The sequence below is a fragment of the Pholis gunnellus genome (assembly GCF_910591455.1).
Source record: "Pholis gunnellus genome assembly, chromosome: 14".
NCBI classification, from domain to species: Eukaryota; Metazoa; Chordata; class Actinopteri; order Perciformes; family Pholidae; genus Pholis; species Pholis gunnellus.
In genome coordinates this window covers 16,068,110-16,089,113 of record NC_136541.1, presented here as the reverse complement: position 1 = coordinate 16,089,113, position 21,004 = coordinate 16,068,110, and the positions used below count along the sequence as shown (strand labels likewise).

General features: G+C 41.9%; 1 protein-coding gene across 1 annotated transcript in view; it reads left to right on the top strand.

The window, feature by feature from the left end:
- tnr (tenascin R (restrictin, janusin)) overlaps positions 1-20,794 on the top strand; it is a gene marked incomplete at its 3' end in the record, with an annotated part of 63,304 nt that extends 42,510 nt beyond the window's left edge. Inside the window, exons 22-28 of the mRNA XM_079173595.1 lie at positions 6,029-6,159; positions 10,003-10,135; positions 11,637-11,788; positions 11,963-12,059; positions 17,764-17,925; positions 18,401-18,564; positions 20,675-20,794. Of these exons, the coding sequence (XP_079029721.1) occupies positions 6,029-6,159; positions 10,003-10,135; positions 11,637-11,788; positions 11,963-12,059; positions 17,764-17,925; positions 18,401-18,564; positions 20,675-20,794 (959 nt within the window). The remainder of the gene's footprint in view (positions 1-6,028; positions 6,160-10,002; positions 10,136-11,636; positions 11,789-11,962; positions 12,060-17,763; positions 17,926-18,400; positions 18,565-20,674) is intronic.
- Between the last annotated feature and the right edge of the window lie 210 nt (positions 20,795-21,004).

Sequence of the window (21,004 nt, the reverse complement as noted above, 5' to 3'; positions counted from 1 at the left end):
TGATTAAATGACTTAAAGCTTTAAATTCCCTAGCAATAGCTTCAGATGTTCGGGTGTTTATCCGAGAGCGCCGCTGCCTCGTTCCAGACGATGGGATGCTAACTGTATGAGTCTAAATGTTCATGTATGCATGCTTTATTGGATGGTGATGTTCCATGTTTGCTCCAGAAAGAAGACAAAAAAAGGAGATACGGTATTATTGTCATTCTGGGTAGTTTTTCAGTAGTCTTTGATCCTTTTATGCGTAATCGTTGCAGAGTCACATACGTCACAGGGGTCAGTCGCACCGTGCAAGAGACCGTGACATGGTCAAAGACACCAGCTGTGAGGATTCAATGTGTGAACTCTACGTTCAACTTTTGCCTGCTTCACCTCGAGGTGACCCACCTCTCTTAATTATCTTCACCTTTACCCGCTGCTCCATCGAGAGCAAAGTTAGGGGTGAGGGAATTGTTCCAGTTTAGCTGAGTTGCAGCTCTGCAAACTTTTTCTTTTTTTTTTTCTAGAGTTCTTGCAGACAAAAAAAAAACTTTTTCAGTCAGCAGAGGAGTTCATATCCCCTGAGGAGTAGCAGAGCTACCTGTCCTGCACTGCAGCAGAGACAGAAACAAACTCTGACAACGTATAGAGAGCAGGGCTGCAGAGACTTCAAAACATAAATGGGGCTCCGGGAAAGTTTGGTGTACCTACAACCATGTCAATGCTGTACATGCATATAGTAACTCATACATAAACAAATGTTCTTGGCAGTTTAAGGTGGATTCTAATTTGGAAACAGATGCTCTGCCTAGTGCGTTGTGTACCTGAGCTTCTCCAGAGAACAAAAACAACATGCATTTCTACCCCGGTTAGACTCTCACATATAAAGGAATTTAAGGATTTTGTTTTGTTTTAAATGCCATGTCTTATTGAATCAAGCAAACAGTTGGGTGCTTGACCTTCTGCTCTCCTCCTCTGTGTGAGATGGACTCAATTTATTCTTGCAACTCCATGTTGGAGGAAATGTGATTGGGTAGAAAAGACACAATTAGATAGAATTCTTCCCTACAAGAGGAAGGGAAATCTGCTGTAGCTCATTCACAGGCGGACCAATGTTATTAAAATAGATCCTGCAATCACAGAAGGAATGTGTACATTATTTTATACATACTGACATAGCGGAATAATGCCATGCATTCTTCCATTAAGGAACTAAAATTCAATAAGGTCACAATGAGGAATAATCCCTGAGCTTAATCAAGTGCTACGCTTGGGCAAATATCAAACTATTAACAGTTTGGATTAAAAGTGTCAGCCTTCTAGTCCACTTTCATGTTTAAAGGTTCAGTGTACGGACACAAACACACACCAGTAGAGTTTTCCCTTTTGCAGGACTGATGATGACATGTCTCACCAGGGGGCGCCGTAGTCAACCCCAACTTCACAGGGAACTTCTAGTGTTGTTAATTAAACTTCCTAATTGAAATCTTAAAGCCTGTTCCAGCTCCACTCCCGCAGCTTGTTCTCTCAAGCTGTTACGCTCCGGTGGAAAATGTCCCATTGTGAACGGGCTGTAAAGGAAGATGAGACCATTGATTGGTTTGGTCAACTACCGAGGCTACGGCTCTGTTACCGTCTCCCCATGTCTGCCGCTCTGTTTCTGTCTGCTTTCAACGGCCCCTCACTCTTTGAGTCTCAGTCTGTCTACTGAGCCGCACGCTGAAGAATTGCCGTCATTGACTGTGTCCACTGTCACTGTTCAGTGACAGTGGACAAAAAGTGTCTCCATTCTGACTGATAGTAAAGTCATGTGTAGTGCACATTTCAAAAGAAATCGAGCAAGTGGTTTGCAGAGAAATTTAAAATCTGATTACGTTTAAAAAAAATCAAATCATGTAGTCGTTATAATAATTAAGGAGACTCAAACACATAGAATTCAACATCTGGACTGGGGATTTTAAGATACGCTTTCAGTTCTTCTCGGTAGTTTAGTGTTGTTGAGACTGACGGTAAGGTTTGACATTTTTGGCTAAAAGACAAGATATTCCTTAGAGCAGATTACTATGTATCGGAAGATGTCTCCATGTTTTTGTGTACAGCAGCTGTGCAGATGCAAAGGTGTGATGTAAAAGAGGTGAAGGGTCAGTGAAGGTTCTTGCTGGGCCGTTTGAATTAGCAGTGATAGAAATTGCAGATATCAACAATTAGAATTCCAAGCCAACATATCCAGAATGGATATTTTCATACTAGTGGAAATTATTGATATGGCAGCTTGGAATTGTAACTAGTAAGAATTTAATTCCAGATAACTTAAATACAATTGTAGTATTAATAGTACAAACTAGTAAACATCATCTACTACTAGTCTATCCTACTGATTTAATGTTATAAGGGCTTGCCATATGCTTTGCTGTCAGGATGGTTTTTCCACAGCACAAAGAGAGAAGAGAAAGGGGGAAAGCAATGGCTCTGGGGTTTTTTTAGGGTGGAGTTTCTTTGTAGATTCCCAAGCCTCTTAACCACAGCTGAGAGGTGTTTTGCTGTCTGGCCTCCATGCCTCGAGAGTTCAACACAGAGTAAAACAGCTTGGCTCTCCATCAGCTGATATTTAAGCTATAAGACCGGAAAATAAGGGATTTTGCTATATGGGTGTCTCCATAAGCCTGTAGGCTGCAGCACCGGGACTCTTTTCCCCTCAGATGTGTCTGAGCCCACTCGCTGGAAAGTGCTTGGCAAGTTTTTGAAGCGGCAGAGATCCTTGATGCGGGCAGCTTCAGTGAGTTATGGCTAATAGTAGTGAGAGAACATCTATTACAGAAATGTAAACTTGATTATTCAGGCAATTTAGGCATTTCTGACAGTTTAATGTACCTTGAAGAACTTTTGTAATTATTTTAATGTAAAATACTTTGGAACTGTACTACTATTTTCAAAATGTAGTAGTGTTTCTACAATGAATATTTGTGTTGTATACTGTATGTGATGTTTATTTCATCAGATGTAAAAAGCCTGAGAAGTGTGATTTCGTCTCAACCTTATCACCATAAGAATGGCTTATTGTACATATGTTAGTACCTTGCCTAAATACATTAAGGTTGTCTTTTGTATTAAACTCTGTCAGTCTGAAAAAACAAATAACAAAAATGTCTGAAATAGCATCCATCATAAGTCTCCAAATTTGTAAAAGACAAGAAGGTTTACTGAGTCCCCCGAAGCCCGAACTTACAGTCTTTGTGCAATATTTGGACAGCAGGAAAAGTAACTATACTGAAATATAATGACATTTTCTAGCAGCAGTAGTGATGTTGCTGAGGGATGTCAGAGGTGTAGTTACCGTCTCAATGAGGCATCTTCTCTTATCTCACCCCAGGTGAGAGATAATAAGGAAAGTATGCAGAATATGCAGATAGACACAGGAGATTGTAAAACATGGAGGTGTCTTCTTTGTCCCTAAACTCAGCTTATCATGAATTCATTAAGAAGGTGACAGCGATTGCAAAAGAAGAAAACTTCTATAAATGCTGCAGTAGCAACAAAAAAAGTCCCCTTGCGGGATTAATAAAGTACCTATCTAATCTAATCTAATCTATCTTCTGCTCCTACTTGTCTGTACCTTGGGGGCTGAAGTGCTCAGATGCAGAAGTTTGAAGCTAAATTGTAAATCCAGAGCATATCTATTGCCTCAACATGGTGACGGCGAGTTGGTGGCTTGCAGCTAACGTTGCTAACGGTTCAAACAATGGCAACAGTGCTGACAGAGCTAACAGTGTTTACCTGAGGGGGAGCTAGAGGGCGGGTGCTTTGCTTCCGCGATGACGCAGTAGCTAGGGATGGTGTTATCAGCTGTGTTAACGCAGTGCAGAGTGGCGGCCACAACCTGCACTAAAATGCACGTATGGCTCTTTGATACTGTCCATGATGCTAATGACTATGGCTCTTGACTCTTCTAAAAGATAAAAACACGGTGTGACATCATAATACCATCTGTGAGATTAATCATTTGGTTTACTTCGGGAGACTTCATATATTGAGTGGCGTTACATTTACATCATTCAGGCAGAATCATTCACTTACAAATCGGCATATGTAAAATGTGAGATGTGAAAAGAACATTTTCCTCTCTCTTATCTTCCTACAACAAATTACTGCTGCCCTTCCCATCTGCTGCTCGGTGTGTGTTTAATTTTTTTCCCTTTTGTATTGTTTACACTGTGTGTTAATGAGACACTCGATGAAGCCAAACCTATTCATCTCAATCCCATTGTTCAAACCACTACGTCTGGAGACGGAGCTTCAGAGCTGCCAGCAGCTCAGACGACACCTGCTCACCTGCTTGGTCACACTCCATGCAAAGGTTTAATTGGAGGGAAGAGCGTGATCGAGAACCAGACAAGGAGACAGATTTAATTGGTGAATGAAGAGAAAGACAGAATATCGGCAGGCCGTCCATTTCTATGAAACGCCCCTCTTCCCTTCTCTCATCGATCACCGACGCGCACATAATGCAGCAGCAGTGTCCATCAGGGGGGGAAGACGGGAACAAAAAGATAAACTCCGCTCATTCTGTGGCACATTGAGTTAAAATGGCAGCCTGTCAGATAAGCAGGAAAAAAAGGTGGTGGACAAAGAATGGGAAGGCCAGAGGAGCAGAGAGAGAGAGAGAGAGAGAGAGAAACACAAGCACAAATAGAGATAAGGAGGAGAGTGAATGAGAGGAAGATGCCAGTGTGATGTGGGAATAGAAGGGAACAGACAAAAGAGGAGGCGGGAAAGCAGAAATGAGATGCAGACGCAGTCAATAAAGACGTGAAGGTGCAGGAAAGGAGGAGAACGGCACATCATTGCGGACTTTAGCACAATCTGCTGAGTTCATCTCAAAGCACACTATTCAGCCTCTCGCTCTTAAAACCTCTGATGTTCCCTTTTTTTTTCCCCCTCCCGCTCTCTTTGTGTCTTTCTCTCTAAATCCCCGTCACACAATGTGGATCTGCCTATCACTGTCTCCGAGTGGAGGCCCACCACCTCTTTCAGCAGGTTATCGAGGCGGGTACATGCTGTTAATTACTGAGCCGTCATCGATCTCACCATATGTGCACACGGATAAGGATTTCAAACGAGAAGGGAGTGTGTGCGTTTGCTGTTTGTGTGTATGCAGCAGACGGGAGTGTGAGGTCTGGGTTCAATTTAGGGTCAGATGTTTAGCTAAAAGTTAAGGAGAAGTCCCGGGGGAGAAGTTAAAAGTTCACGCTGTTTTACAGAAGTCCAGTGTTAAGTTTCAACACAGGAGAAAGATAAAAAGATGGGCGAAAAGCCAGTCAAGAGGAGGGAATCACAGAAAGCGACAGCCATGCAGTAGATCTCTTTATCTCATTCTCACAGTGGTGACGTCGGGTTGCACCGCACGCAAAGCACTTCATTTGTTTCTGCCTCCCTTACTCAGAGCTCTGTTGGTGACTAGCTGACGATGTCATGATGTAACTCCAGGAAACAGATTTTCTCGAATAGAAGGTCATCTATTTTCTATTATGCACTAAAATGAGGCTACCGCGTGTCAATGCTTCTGCTACCATGTCGGAAGATCAGATATTGACTCAAAACAGGGTGATGTAAGGTGGGGAAATGGAGGTGAGTCTCCTTGTGATGTGGTTAAGGTATCAAGGCAGGCACTATAATCAAGCCTTGTTTAAGGCTGTGCGGGAACTAAGAATATACGTGGATGGTGTGATGTAATGTGCGGTAAAACTTGGGTGGGCTTGCTGATCAAGGGCTCGAATGCTGTTGCGGCTGTCATACACTGTGATTAAACATGGAAAAGTGTCGCACTGCTCCTCTCACTCAGTCCTGTGGGGATTGACGTGGAGATTTTACCCTACCCTGTGGAATACCTATAATAAGATGAAACAATGAGTATAAATAACAACGATCCTGTTTCGCAAATCCGGGCAGAGGACTCAACACCTCAGTCATTATTTGAGAACTACAGTATGCTTATGTGTCGGAAACATTCCTTGTTTTACAATAAGTTTATGTTTTTCTCTCGTTCTGGCAGCCATGGACGCGCCCCTCAACCTGACAGCCAGTGAAGTGAATCACCGCAGTGCTCTCATCTCCTGGCAACCGCCAATCGCAGAAATTGACAACTACATGCTCACCTACAAGACACCTGACGGCAGCCGTAAAGTATGCAGCGCACATAGCTGAACTCTCATGTCTCAACTCTGTCTTGCACACACTTACACACATACTGTTGATGTGCTATACACGGTATTTCCATTATAAATGTCTGCAGCCAAAATGTGTTTCCTTATCTACTCTCCATCTTATTCAAATCCTGTTAAAAAAAATGCATGCTAACCAACATGTGTCAGGGAGATAAGCTGTACTTTTGTTAATCCACACACCTGAAAAGAGGAACCGAATTCTGCAGATATTGAAGCACATGTTGAAGCCTCTTCTTGGATTTCTGCAAAAAAGAGAAAATGTTCCCCATTTAATCAACTTATTATAATCGAGTTGAACGTTGTTCAGGAAAAGAAAACGAATGCGGAATCACAACTTTATGACAAACACTTCAAAATCCAAGTTTTGGCTTTCAATCATGTTGATGTGGCGCGTGCAAGCATTTTGGGACACACAAACCCACAGATTGAAAAACACACACACTAGGGGACTATGCAGTGAAATTGCCTGTCTGATAGAGGTATTACTTTAATGTGTCTCAGGAGGGACATTGTTTATTTTGATTAAACTTTTTCATGTGGCTGAGTAATGGCAATAAGGCACGCACCATGCCTGTTAACGGATTGACTATAACCATTTCCCATGATGCTCTGCAATAGGCTCCTTTTTTATTGGCAATCCCGTGTCTTACACACAAGCGCACGCATGTAACTAGATGCACACAGACTGTATCCTTTAAAATGCACAGGGCCACCGTGGTGTCATGATTTAATAAAGGAACGGTCATTAAACACGCTCACATCTATATGCAGTGATGATGGACCTCAAGTCTCTCTCTCACACACACACAATCTGCTGTGTGGTTGACCATCGGGTGTCACTCATGCACAAAGAATGCACCGGTAACATGTCAGATTGTCCCTTTTTTTTAAATTTCACTTGTTTCCAGTTGATACAGACTTCTATCAACACAGTCTTCATGTTGATCCCATGTTCTACCTTTTCATCCTTTTCCCCCCAAAAAGGTTTGTTTTCTAAATAAACATTTGTCTAGAAATATAATGGCATTTACGTAGGAGTAATACTAAATCAGCATTTTATACGACATTTCCATGACTCTGCATACATTTACATGTCAAGTCAAACAGAAATTATTTTTTCACAATTATTTTTTCTCCTACAACATACATATCTGCATAATACATGCACATAATCAGTGCCCAACAGCGAGTCATTTGTATTCAATACTGTTTGAAAAAAAGTTGTTTACATAGAGCTAATCAAATTCATTTTAAACCATATCTGCATTGAGCAGTAACTTCATAGGCAGATGGTCATACTGACTAATGACCAAACAGCAGCATTCTACACAAAACGAGAGCCGCAGGCTTTGAGCATCAACACACGTTAGCTTTCTTGCTAATGTACCCTTCCTATCGAACTTACAAATACGTTTAGCTTAACACTCGAACTAGCAAACAAGTACACTAAACAAACATCCATCAGAGAAATGTGCACTGCTAGCATCAGTTTGCAAGCTTGAGAGCTAATCAGTTCCTCGAATGTAATATCAGTCTGTTAAGATGTTGGCGTTGTCCCGACTCTTCACTACCTCTGCAAACAAAATTAGCATTAGCTCACAGCTAGTAGCAACGGTTTCCCGCCCTAGTGTGCTTACGTTGCGTCTTGTCATTTTTGATACATTTTCAAAGATTTTTCTTCTTTTTTTTCATAATAACATTTCTTAACAATGAGTTTCTAGATTGCTTTGACATTCTTGAAGGCAAAACTAATTGTGATGTCAGTTCACTGCTTTTAATGAAGTTTTTTCGTTGACAATTGCATACAGTAGTTTCCTATTAAATTCATGCGTTGAAATCTGGAAGATCTTGCAAATCCAATTGGAATCAATTGTCACTCTTTGATCATGTTCTTTTACATTTTATTCAAATCCCTGTTCATTACTGTGAGCTGCCTCAACAAGCACAAATTTCGAATTCATGTTGTTCAACAAGTAATGAGTCACATTCCTCATTAATGCTTGGAGCTAAAATGATTGCTGTGGCGGAAGATTGAAGGACTCATTGAGAGAAATTCCTCCGGTTGTCTTCACTTGAGGTCTGGCGTTGGTGAAAATATGCAGCAGCGTTACCTCGGCTCTAATCTAACCACATATTGGTGAGCCTTGCAGCTGTTAAGCCAGCTCTTGCAGAGATAATGGACTTTTGTCATTTGCACACAGTAGCTTTGAGATCATTTCTTATCTGATTAACATGTACTTACCAGTTTATAAATGCATGTATCACTGTTGGTTATGTTTGTGCCTGGAGTAATAAAGAGCTCCCCCTTCAAACACTCACAAGGACAAATACACATCCACCAAACGTCCAACCACTCACCCTCACATACACAATCAATAGCAAGCGAATATTGGTATGTATTATAAAACAAGGCCTTTTCGCTTGCAATATAAATCTTATCTTGACCCTGAAAACCTGGTGGGAATATGTGAGATTCTCTGAGACACAGAGACACCATTTACCAGCTGCTTCCCTGCATAATTCACATAGACACATTGCCTAGAAATGGGTGTTTTTTTCCCCAAACTGGCTGAATATTTCATTTTTACTCGTTCATATTTAATGTGTATCCAGGGCAAAGTGTAACACACATGCACACAAACACACGAATAGACAAGTCTCCGTTCATCAGTTGAGCGTTCTGCCTGTGGATTTATGTCTCATCTAAAAAACTGAGGTCGAGAGAGTACTCGGTCAAACGTCTTGGCTCCCCAAGACGAGCTCAGTGAAAGGCGATTGGAAAAAACAATAGGAAGTAACTCGACTGTACCGTCGTGACTCCTTAACCACAAATAAAAATATTGGTTTCCTGTTTGCTTAGCAGCTTCTCAGCTTGGCTGTCGGATAAGAGTCTTTCATCTTGTATCCCCTGTCTACTGTCTAGTTGGCCCCACTTGTCCTCCCCTTCTGTATTTTCTATGGCTCTAGTCACATGTGAAGGCAGACGTTGGAAGAGTAACTCTTACTGTTTAGCTGATTTTTATTTCTGCGTCATGCCAAACACACACAGCAGTACAAAACACCTCTGTTTTTACAATACAAAAGCCCATCAGTTACATAGAAGACACACAAAAGTTCTTCATTATGTGTTCAAACAGCAGATTAATGGTAAAAATATAGGTTTTCACAAACAGGGAATTTCACTTTGGTGTACTGGTGTATAACATAGTAAGAGAAGATGAAATTAAAAATAGAGGTTAAAAAGAGAGGTTCACTGTGTGAAGTATGAAGGGAATATGCAATGTTCAGAGACGCAGTCTGAAAGATGTGTGTTAATGCGTACAGACAGCTGTGAAGGCGTTAAGGTAACATGCAGTGTCTATGGGAGGGGATAAGCATCAATGTCAGTGGGGGTCCTGGGCCTTGTTGATGAGGCCAGTTGCAGTATGTTTTATACTCTACTACTTCCACCAATACAGTTTTTAAATGAATCGAATATCCTTTTTTTTTCAGTCCCTCTATATAAACCTCAGTTTGATATGATGTTGTGCTACTGGAACACAAAGCCAGCTGTCGTGCTTTTCCTGAACACAAATAGCTTGAAGGTTTCTTTGTTGCCCCCGGTCTTTTGAAAACTCACAAACTCAACCCAATGTTGTTTCAGCGACTAGTGGGGATTCTAACATAATGTGTTTTTTACCCTGAGGTTTATGCTGAATACACATTCAAGTATTGATTTCTATGGAGGGCAATTTCTTAATCTAATATCTTTTAACTTGTATGTGTGTGTGTGAATTTGTTCACGTGTGTGTGTGTGTACTAGGAGCTGATCCTGGACGCAGAGGACACATGGATTCGACTGGAGGGACTGGCAGAGACCACAGAGTACACTGTCATTCTCCAGGCTGCAAGAGGACTTGACACCAGCGCTGTAGTCTCCACTACCTTCACTACAGGTACCGTACGCAGACATTCACTCACATTGACACACACACACACACACACACACACACACAATGTATTGGTATTTATTGATTTAAGTTTGGAAAGAGATTCTTATCCTAGATTGTTATCCTGTAGTTTCACATTACTGTCACCATAACAAAGGTGCACAATAATGGGTCCCCAAAGTCGGACACAATTCTCATCTCCCTTCCCTGTAGCATAGTGGGGGAGACTTCTCATTAGGCTGTACCTGCGGGGTGGCTGTCTACAAACCTAGAGCTGAACAGGGTGCCCTAATCTTCAGTGTGCCCAGTGTGTCATTAGATGCCGGATATGTCACTCATGTAAGGGTTAGGAAGCGTCGTGAAGATGCTAATCAGCTGGGGTCTCATTTATAAAACAGTGCAAAGGATTTTATGAATCCAAAAATCAACTAGGAAATGTGCTCACATGGATCAGCCCCCACATTCAACTTCAAATGGTCAATGCAAAGCACCTCATAAATGCTGAAGCAGGAAATGGGCCTGCTGATCAATGGTTCTTAACAAGTAATCACGAGGTTGAAACTACTGAGAGGAAGACCAAGAAAAGGAATTTTCGGACACAGACATCAAGGGGCTTGTGGGTGAGGTGGTCCCTTTACACCAGGGGTGTCAAACTCATTGTCGCTCTGGGGCCACATCAGCATCATGGTTGCCCCCAAAGGGCCGGTTGTCGGCGGGGGGGGGGCGGGGGTGCTGCTGCTCCTTCTTCGTCGGCGGGGAGGGTGGCTGCTGCTGCTGCTGCCACATACGCTGGTGGAGGTGTGCGCGGCGCGTGCGGATCGGGGAGGAGCTCCGCCTTGCGCGATACAACGGATATTTGTAAATTGTCCGACTTTTACATTTTTTTTTTTTGCTGGCGGATTCGCGGGCCACATAAAATGACGTGGCGGGCCGGATCCGGCCCGCGGGCCGTATGTTTGACACCCCTGCTTTACACTCTAGTATTAGCTTATAAGTATTAGAAGATATTATTAAATACTGTTGACGCTATGTTCTGCAAATCTTTATTGCTATTTCATGTTATCTTTGATTTACACAACCAATCATTTCAACAGCTGTGACGCGCTCCACAGCTGACCACCACGAGTGTGCTAGTCTGGCCATCTGCTCTGCCCCCCCCCCCCCCCCCCCACCCCCCCCCCGCTGTACAGACAGCGCTGATGAATTGTTGAGTGAAATTTGATTTAAGATAAGTTAGTTAGTAATTAAAAGATGCGGGTCCATCACTACATGGATCTCATTTAACATTACACATAGGCTTATTGATATTTCAATATTCAATATAGATTACTGCAGTTTAAATAAAAGATAAAAAAAAGGCATCCTGAATGTTGCCTAACGCCATATCATTTCAGATTCTATCCATGCAGTCTACAGAAATCTCTACAAACCGAATTATTGAAGTCCAACTATGGACAAAAACAAGTAAATCATAATTTGTCCTCAAACCTCTTCTTCTTCTCTCCAGGGAGCCGTCTGTTTGCGACACCTCAGAATTGTGCCCAACACCTGCTGAATGGAGAGACGCTGGGCGGCGTCTACACCATTTACATCAACAGAGACCTGAGCCAGGGTGTGCAGGTGTACTGTGACATGGCCACTGATGAAGGAGGCTGGATTGTAAGTCACTGTGAAGATAATGCTTTTCTTTTATTAGCACTTTTGTTAAAAAATGTATGAAACTGTGTCAATTAGGTTAAGAGAAAGGGTCTTTTTATTCCTTGGGCCACATACTGAATGTCCTTTTGATCATAGTACTGAGTTGTATTTTTATCGTCATATTTTGGTGTCCAGGTATTTCAGCGTCGTCAGAACGGCCTCACAGACTTTTCCAGGAAGTGGAGTGACTATCGGGTCGGCTTTGGAAACCTGGAGGATGAATTCTGGCTCGGTAAGACTTAATCAGACTTAATCTGAGTTAATTAAGATAGAGAATACAATGTGTAGACTGTACCGTAGTTTCAAATACAAGCATTTAGACCAAGTCCATCACCATGTCCAGTTATCGATGTCTGATACAACAACAGCTTCTGTAGTTGTAAGAATACTTGTAGGATAAGATGCCCTGCCCAACATATTTCAGCTGCATTTTATGGGCTGCAGGCTGATGTTAAGCTGCAATATGCTACCCTATTTGTTCAGTTTTGCGATGGCTGTTTCACCCTCTTTATCTACGCACCGTCTCATGACTGAAGTTGATTTATTAGGCACAATCAATAGAGGGTCATAGCTTTCACTTGGTTTCAATTGATGCATCTTCTTTATGGAGAGGAAAGATGTTTCCAATATCTTGTGCAGGCAGTATAGCCTTTCTGGTATGATTTTTCACTCTTCATTAAGACGGAGAAGCGTGCTGTCAGTGTTTTTGTTGTTTTTTTTTAGCTCATTTCATCTTTCAGCACTCGACTTCACAAAGTCTATCCGATTCATTACTGAATTCTCTGAAAGTTCATCTCTCCCTGAAATGACTTGGTAATTGTTTTTAGCGTCGCTCTGATTCAAAGACAAAACAACGGAACATCCTCACGGTTTTGATGGACTGCTGAATATCTCTTTTCCCTCCCCAAAAAAAGCTCATTATGAAAAAAATAATTATATTCATTAGAAAATGTGCAAATGAGTCGCGTTTCTTCATGGGCCAGTTTTGGTGTTATTGTTTTGGTGTTATTGTTTTGGTGCAGATGATTAAAGGTAAAATATGACATGAATATTTCATTAACTGGATCAGAACCTGATCTGGCTGTTTTTTGAACCTTTTGATTAGAGAAATGAAATCGCAACACAGGGGGGGAATTTTATGCCATTGCATTATCATCACCACATTATCACAGAGCGGAGGCTGTTACTTTGCATCTGACACATATTGGATCGTAACACAAGATAGCTGTGGCACGCTCTGGTCCATTAGTGACTAAACACACAGTAATATGTGAAAGCATAAAGAGATTTTAGATCCAACCTCTCATGAACAGGAGCGCCAATAAAACGGAATCAGCTACAAAAGCCTCGGTGGTATTTTTAAAGCAATAGTTTGCAGTGTTGTCGAGTGGAATCGAGAACGATTGTCAGCTGGTCCTGTTATTTTTGTACACCACCGCTGGGAGGGCGCTCACAACGGTAGCTCTTAACATTTTACCACAACAGGAAAAAAGTTGGGATTGCTTTTTTTGCTGGTATACATTAATAATTAGCTTTTCTATGTTAACAAACAAGTGTGGGGGGGGGGGGGGGGGGGGGGGATTACTCACTGAAGCGCAGGAGGTGTGATCAAAAAAAAAAAAGAATCTTGGACAAACATCTTTGTACGATAACAGAGAAATCCCTCCTCTGTGCACACGACACCTTATAAAGGATCGTGAGCTGCAAACTGACAGCAGTGTTTTAGCTGGAGGGCCTCATGGAGCAGCATCCTAGGCACAGATTTGCCACATTTCTTGCAGATTTATGTCGGCTTTGTCCGCATAATAAAATCTGAAGACATCGAAGCATATCTGGTTCAGCGAGTACAACATTTCATCTGACCCATTTCCACTTCAGCTGAATCAGCAATAATTTGCCCTCTCACTGTTTCTTGACGTATACTAGTCAGGGGCACCTCCTTCTATCTCTTGGGTCTTGTTTTGCTTCTTTTAGTGCCTTCTAGGTTGCACTCACCCCCGCGTCTTTCTTCTATCCTGTACAGTGCTCTGTCCTCTCAGTGCATAAAAGCAGCTTAATGTAACCTCAGGGTGTGGAGCATCACAAGCTGCTCTTTGCTCCTGTGAAAGCTTCTCCCCATGATGCCAGATTACAGATAACACGCCAGCAGGGAACCCGGTAGCCTCAGAGTACGGCACAAAATATCGAGCCTGCTGTCGGAAACTGACCTGTTAGTTCGTTGGTCCAGTGGTTGTACACGGCGCTACTTTATTCACATAGCAGGAAGTTACTAATAACAAGTGCTCCATTCCCTTCAAGAGTCCCAGCATGTACCATACAAGTACCATGAAACAGAAGCTTCTAAATGGATTTCAGCCATCATTGATTTTGTTATTTCCAATGTGACGTCAACAGTGTGTCAAAATGTCTTCTGTTAAAAAGGTCTATTGGAGCCATAACTCACTAATTGCCTGATCACATCAGAGCATAGCAGGAGGATGTTCAATTCTGTCTCCTTGCAATAATAATAAAAAAAGGTGATGTGAACAGGTTATTCACAATGGGACATCCTTCCGGTTGTAAAGTATTTGAAGGAGGTGAAGGAAGGCCATGAAGAAAAGTTTTTGCAATTCAACTAATACAATAATAGCTTCCCTCATTTTGAAACTCTAGCTCTTTTTTCATTTCAACAAAAGTCAGGACCTCCAAAGACGGCTTGTAATGGCGAGTTTTTGGAACATGTTTCTAGCACACTCTGAGTCTCAGTGCTGTCAAAGAATATTGATAATGGACCCTGGAAAAAGTTTACGATAATGGAATGTGTCACTCTTATTATTCTACGCCCCGTTGTTTTAGCTTGTGTTTGCGTACATTTGGGGAAATAGGCGCCATTAAAGGTCTGCCAAATAATCTATTAGCAGTTCCTGTTTGAGTCGTGTCGATATACAGACCGGCATCAGTGGATTACTTAGTTACTGAAGAAAACATAAAAACATGATTCTCAAGCAGGTTCTGGAGTTGTAAGTAGGGGTGGGTGATGTATCGAATTTATCCGATATTTTTATACATTTTATGTGCAATATGGTAGATTACCATATCATTATATGGAAATACTCCTTGCACATTTCAGTAATTTCTTTATGCTTTAAAAGCAGGCCATGTTCACATAGACACACAGACAGACACCACATCCATCAGTTTTACTTAAATCATTGTCCAGAGTTCACGTCAATTCAAAAGGTCCCAGAGAGGAGCCAAACACAAAAGAATTAATCAAAAGAATAACAGCAGGTGGTCTTTCATCTGGAGGGGGTTTGTTTTCAGGAGAGCAGATGTGGAAGAGACCACAATCCTCCGCAAAATATGTCTCAAAACCGTTGTTGCTAAAGATAGCAGTACCACGAATCTGTTCCATCACTTACACACCACAGCACACACTGTGCAGAACACTACAGTCAATCCAGCCTTCACTTAGAAAAACAATGTTTTGCGGTACATATACACACACATACTAGGCGTTACAGTAAGATCGTGTAAGAACTGTCTTCAAATTAAAAGCAACCTTCCAGTGAACGTGATTGGCAGTTTTAGTCAGTGTGTCAATAATAGATCAAATTAAATGAATGAATATTAAATGAGAGATAAAACGGATGACAATCAATTAAAATAACTAATAGCTGCAAAATGTGTTTCTGAGAAAACTTAGATATCAATTGTGTGAATAGTTATTTATACCTCATAATAAAGACCACATTTGCAAAGATAAATCTGACTTCAAAATAAGCGCTACCTCAGAATGTCATTGAGAAACGTCCTGTTTATACAGACCAGTGTCACTTCAACATGACAGCAGGCCGCCTCAGAGTGTCACTCAGACAGTATCAGGACATTGTGATGTGGAATTTCAAAATGAAAGCCATCTAGCGGTGAGCAACGAGCTGTCTTCCTCCTAAATTCAGTTTAGTTTACTGGAATGATCCCATTGATCCTACACGTCAAAGGGATGAATCAAACAGTTGTGGTATTTTCGAGAAATGATCAAGATAGACATTGTATATCCACTCTAAGCGGACTCTTGCTAGTTTTTATAAGTTACCAACCCTGCCTTTAGTTGCTCTCGTGGACTTCAACTGCTGTGTTGAGAAGCGGTCAAACGACAACAACTAACTTTCAGAATACTGGCATGCACAATAAAATAAATGTGTGATCCATAGACATTATATCTGTGTTATAACACCCCTAAACATTTAGGAGACGTTACTTTTTCTAAAATACTACCACTGTTTTAAATGTCTCTGCACTTCAGGTGGCTGCCTATTAAACACGTCTGTGTCGCTTTGTACAGTTCGTTGTGTTTCGTCCTGTGACCACACTGTGTTTGCTCTCCAATTTAAGCATTTACAGTGTAAGAAGTGTTCAAATGTGTCTTCCTGAGAGAAAGTAAATGGCGGTGTCATGCAGATGGTCACTGCAGTTTGAGACCATTTGTCCTTCACTCTTCTTTCTACAGATTAGTTCATAGCCCACGGAGAACCATTAGAGTGAACATTTAGCTAATCACTGCCTCCACACACATAACGGCAATATATTGGAGAGTATGGAACCATAAACATCGACATTAAATCCACTCAAAGTGAAAAGAAGAGGCACTTGACTGGTCAGCAGTAAAGAATATGGAAATTAAGCTTTCATTATTATGTGTTATGGTTTGGAAACGGCCGTTTTTATTGCTGCTCAAGGGCAATCTATTCTCCCTACACACTGACCTCAGCCAGTTTTCAGGCCGAAAACAATGTCAGTTTGATGATGTAATAAGAGATAGAAACCTGTGTGTGAATATGTGATCATTATCCCATACTTTTTTTTTTTGCTCCCCCCCCCCCCCCTTGGTTCTGTGTAAGAGAGAGCGAAAGGCTGGTAATAAAATGTGACTAGATGGTAATATTGGTAGTTTAATAGTACAAGAGTGCAATAGTGTGTCAAAATGCATTTTTAATCGCTGCAGTTTGGAATCGAGCAGTCCGATCCCATAAAACTGAAACAAAAAAAAATGATGGGTGCAAGATTAATTGCTGATAATACAGTGATATTATACAATGGTAATTAGAGATGACTGAGTGTTAAATACAATTTTATTACAACGATTGCTTTTCCCCGATCACATTAAGTGCCTTTGGGTTGTTGCGTAGATTTGTATCTGTTTTCCATTGACGTACACTACAGCGGACTTCTACTTTCTACTCCTTATCAGTGGCTTGAGGATTTAGATTTTTTTTTTTCTGCTGTTTTGTACATGTGATGCTTCTTTTGGAGGTTAAGCAGGGAAAGAGACTCCTTTCCAAACGGGCGCTTGTTGTAATCTGAGTGAAGGCAGTTCCAATCTCTCAGGTCGGTGTGGGGTCTTATCTCCCGCCGGTGTTCAGACGAGCCTCACATCTGCTACCTCGGAGATAGAGAGCAAAGCCCCCTATCTCAGCAAGATGCGACATGTGGCATTTTGCAGAAGGGCTGGTGGCGACAGTGTCCACTGCTCTCGACAATTTCAGTCCTACTCATCCACACAACTAGCTGACAAAGACGTCCGACATAGTGCTTATCAGGATTCAGACCTTTAACCTGCAACGCTGCAGGTGGGGACAAACTGTCTTATGTGTACCTACAGGTGCTAGAACGTCTTTAAGTCACTAAAATACATTCTTTCTTCTCCTGTCAATATTCTTACACTTTTTTGTATTTTATTTACTTTTTATAGTCTAGAGTTAATCTGAATCAAAGGTCAAAGGACAGAAAATGTCATGCTGTGAAGATTGTAAAGGCCTTTGAGGAAAATGTGTGATTAGTAAAGTTGAAGTGGAGTTGTCTTCAATCACGTGTAATGTCTTCCATATCATACTTACTATACTAATATCTTTGGTTATTAACTACAAAGCAATGTAATGTGTGTTGTGTCTCCACAGGTCTAGACAACATCCAGAGGATTGCTGCTCAGGGCCGCTATGAGCTGAGAATTGATATGAAGGACGGACAAGAGTCAGTCTACGCCAATTATGACAAATTCTCCATCGGAGATGCAAGAAATCTCTACAAGCTCAGGATAGGAGAGTACAATGGCACCGCTGGTACGTGGTGGAATACATTACATTGAATACAGGGTGTTTTCTAAGTTAACATACATCATTGTTTTGTATTTGACTTGGCCTCGTGGATGATTTACAATAAATACTACACTATATGATTTAATATAGCAAACGGTTTGCTCTCCCTTCCCCTCCATCTTCTCCCTGATGTCTGAAACCCGCCTCAGCGCTTCTCCATATTTCCACTTTTGTCCTCTCAGTCTGTCAACGGGACCGAATGCCAGGATTACCTGTCACCCCCTCATGTTTGTAATGATCATTTGCTCTGCCTAAGGAGCCTGTAGCAGGACTTATGTCCTCTCCCTCCCTCTCATGTCTTTCCCATTCCCCTCCTGCCCGCCTGGCCGTTTATGTCCCCCCCCCTCATCACACCATTATTCACCGCGGCCATATGTAAATGTGTGCCGGCATATGCTGATGTTTTAAGGTTCTGCATCTGTCTCTCCTCTGATTTCAGGTGACTCTCTGAGCTACCACCAGGGCCGGCCCTTCTCTACAAAAGACAGAGACAACGACATCGCTGTCACTAACTGTGCCTCGTCTTACAAAGGAGCGTGGTGGTACAAGAACTGCCACCGGGCCAACCTCAACGGCAAATACGGAGAGTCCAGACACAGTCAGGTCAGTCATCTATATAAATACACTAGTTGATCAAAGAGTTCATGTGATAATAACATAAAATAGTGCGAGCGAGAAACTAAGATAACCTTGCGGTTGAATGCCTCCGCCAACCAGTCAAGTAGCCGTTTCACATGTCCGTAGAATATGTTTAATTCCTTGAGTGGAAGTTTGTGCCAGATGGAATGAAATTCTCTCCAGGCGTTCCTGAGATATTGAGTTCATTAAAATGTAGATGTGAGGTCACAGTGAGCTTGACCTTTGACCACCAAAGTTTAATCAGTTCAACCTTGAGTTTAAAATATTCCCTCCTGGAGTTCTGGAGATATTGCGTTCACATGAATGGGAGGGACGGACACATAAATATAACGCCTCCGGCATGAAGGCATAAAAAATGAAGGATTTGTTTATCCACATTACAAAAGACCACCCCTACTTATTGTGGTCCTGAATCTGGGACCTAAACTTTATCGCCAGGTCTCAAAGAACGTGCCTGTGTCAAAGTCAGCCTTTAAGACCTTTTTTTATCGCTTACACTGTAAACAAGGCACAGAGAGTGGAAGGAATGGAGGGGGGGGGGGGGTCAATAGAGGCAGCAGTTTATTTTTGCCCGTCAGCCTCCTGGCCAGGCAGTTATTTTTGGTTCAATTTGTCACGGTTGTGAGATGTTGGTATCTTAAATTTCAGCCACCACCCCAATTAAGTGAGGGTGAAATTAATCAGAAAAATTCCCCAAATTTGACAGCAATGTGTCTTTCCAAAAACTGTGTCGCCATGTCACCTCACGCTGAAGTGTTCGGAGGAACTACTTCATTGGTAGAAAGTAGTTCCAATGAAAATTGCTGGCACACATTTCTGAGGATTATTCAAACGTTACGTTGACGCTGTTTTTGGAAAGACACATTGATTTACATTTTTTTCAATGCAAGTTTTCAATGACAAATGTTCCATTTACGTCCATGGTTTTGGTAAGCCAGCAGGAAACTGATGTTGTCTCAAAACCTCAAACACCAAATCTAACCATTTGGGTGTATCCTTTTTACTCAGTGAACTTGAACAGGGTGGCATTTTGGCGTTTACAAAAATTCACATAAACTGGCTCAATTATGGCAGTGCGATTAAAGGTTAAAGATTCTCATTTGAAAGGCTACATGCATCTCCATGCTTACACTGATTTGCCTGTTGGAGGAGCTGTAATGAAAGGTAAAAAAAAAAAAAAGGGCCGGTAATGCTGCACCACTTTATCAATTTTAATCAAACTTGGAGAGATGATGCACCTCAGTCTTGACTGATAAAAAGTGCCCGTATCATCCGTTGGGAATGACACTCTTATCCCAACACTCATACCACTGGGTTCATATTCCAATTACAGAAACGTGTGGAAGGAAAAGGCCAGAGCCAAGACATGAAACAACATGCACTTGTGTTTGATTAAAAATAATACTGGTATCCCATTCCCACACTGACAGGTGTTTGTTTTGCTCACTACGTGTGAGGTGGGAGTGAGTGCTTGTCCGGTCCTTTTGACGACGAGTGTGTGATGCAGCTTCTCTCCCAGCCTCTCTCCCAGCCTCTCTCCCAGCTTCTCTCCCAGCCTCTCTCCCAGCCTCTCTCCCAGCCTCTCTCCCATGCCGTAATGGCTCTACAAAGAAAGCGAGGCGTTGTGTGGAGCTGTGATTAGGCTGAGCTGCAGAGGCTTTGGAGCTTCGCTGCTTCGCTCTCTGTGCTCTGTACCGTCTTCTTTGTCGTTTGATGACATGAAATGAGACCAGGTGGGAGCAGAGATGGACAGGCATAATGACTCGCAGAGAGAAATTGCCTCTTAGTGTAAAGCTGCAAATGGGAAGATTTTTTGGTAGTGACGGGGATTAGAAAGGATGGAGTGAGACAATAATTACACTAAATTCATGATTCAGCTCGCTCTTAAGTCAGGATGTTTGCCCTCCTGCTTTTAACGGCTTCCCAATGTTGAAATTAAAATACGCTTTACTGAATATATAACATTTCTATCTTCGGTCTCTTTTACATGTTCTGTCTTTTCTGCCCTCGCCTTGCTTTAAATGACCTGTTGGTTTCAAGCAGCTTCTAAAAATCACACTTTTCACTCTTACAGGGTATTAACTGGTACCACTGGAAAGGCCACGAATTCTCCATTCCTTTTGTGGAGATGAAGATGAGGCCATTCAACTTCCGTAGCATCAGCAGCAAGAGGAGGCGGTCTGCCCCTGTATAAACAAACCGCCTCCACGCAGCCCAGAGTCGTGGATAAATGGAGTTCGGACGATGTTTGCTGATGTTTCTGCTGTCTGTGTGCACCACTGATGTGCTCTTTAATAATGCCTTTTAGTGTGGCTGCAAAGAAAAAGTGGGGTTATGACAAAAAGCTACTAATATTTTATTAATATTCAGTTATAAAAAGAAAAAGAAGCAAAACTCATCATTA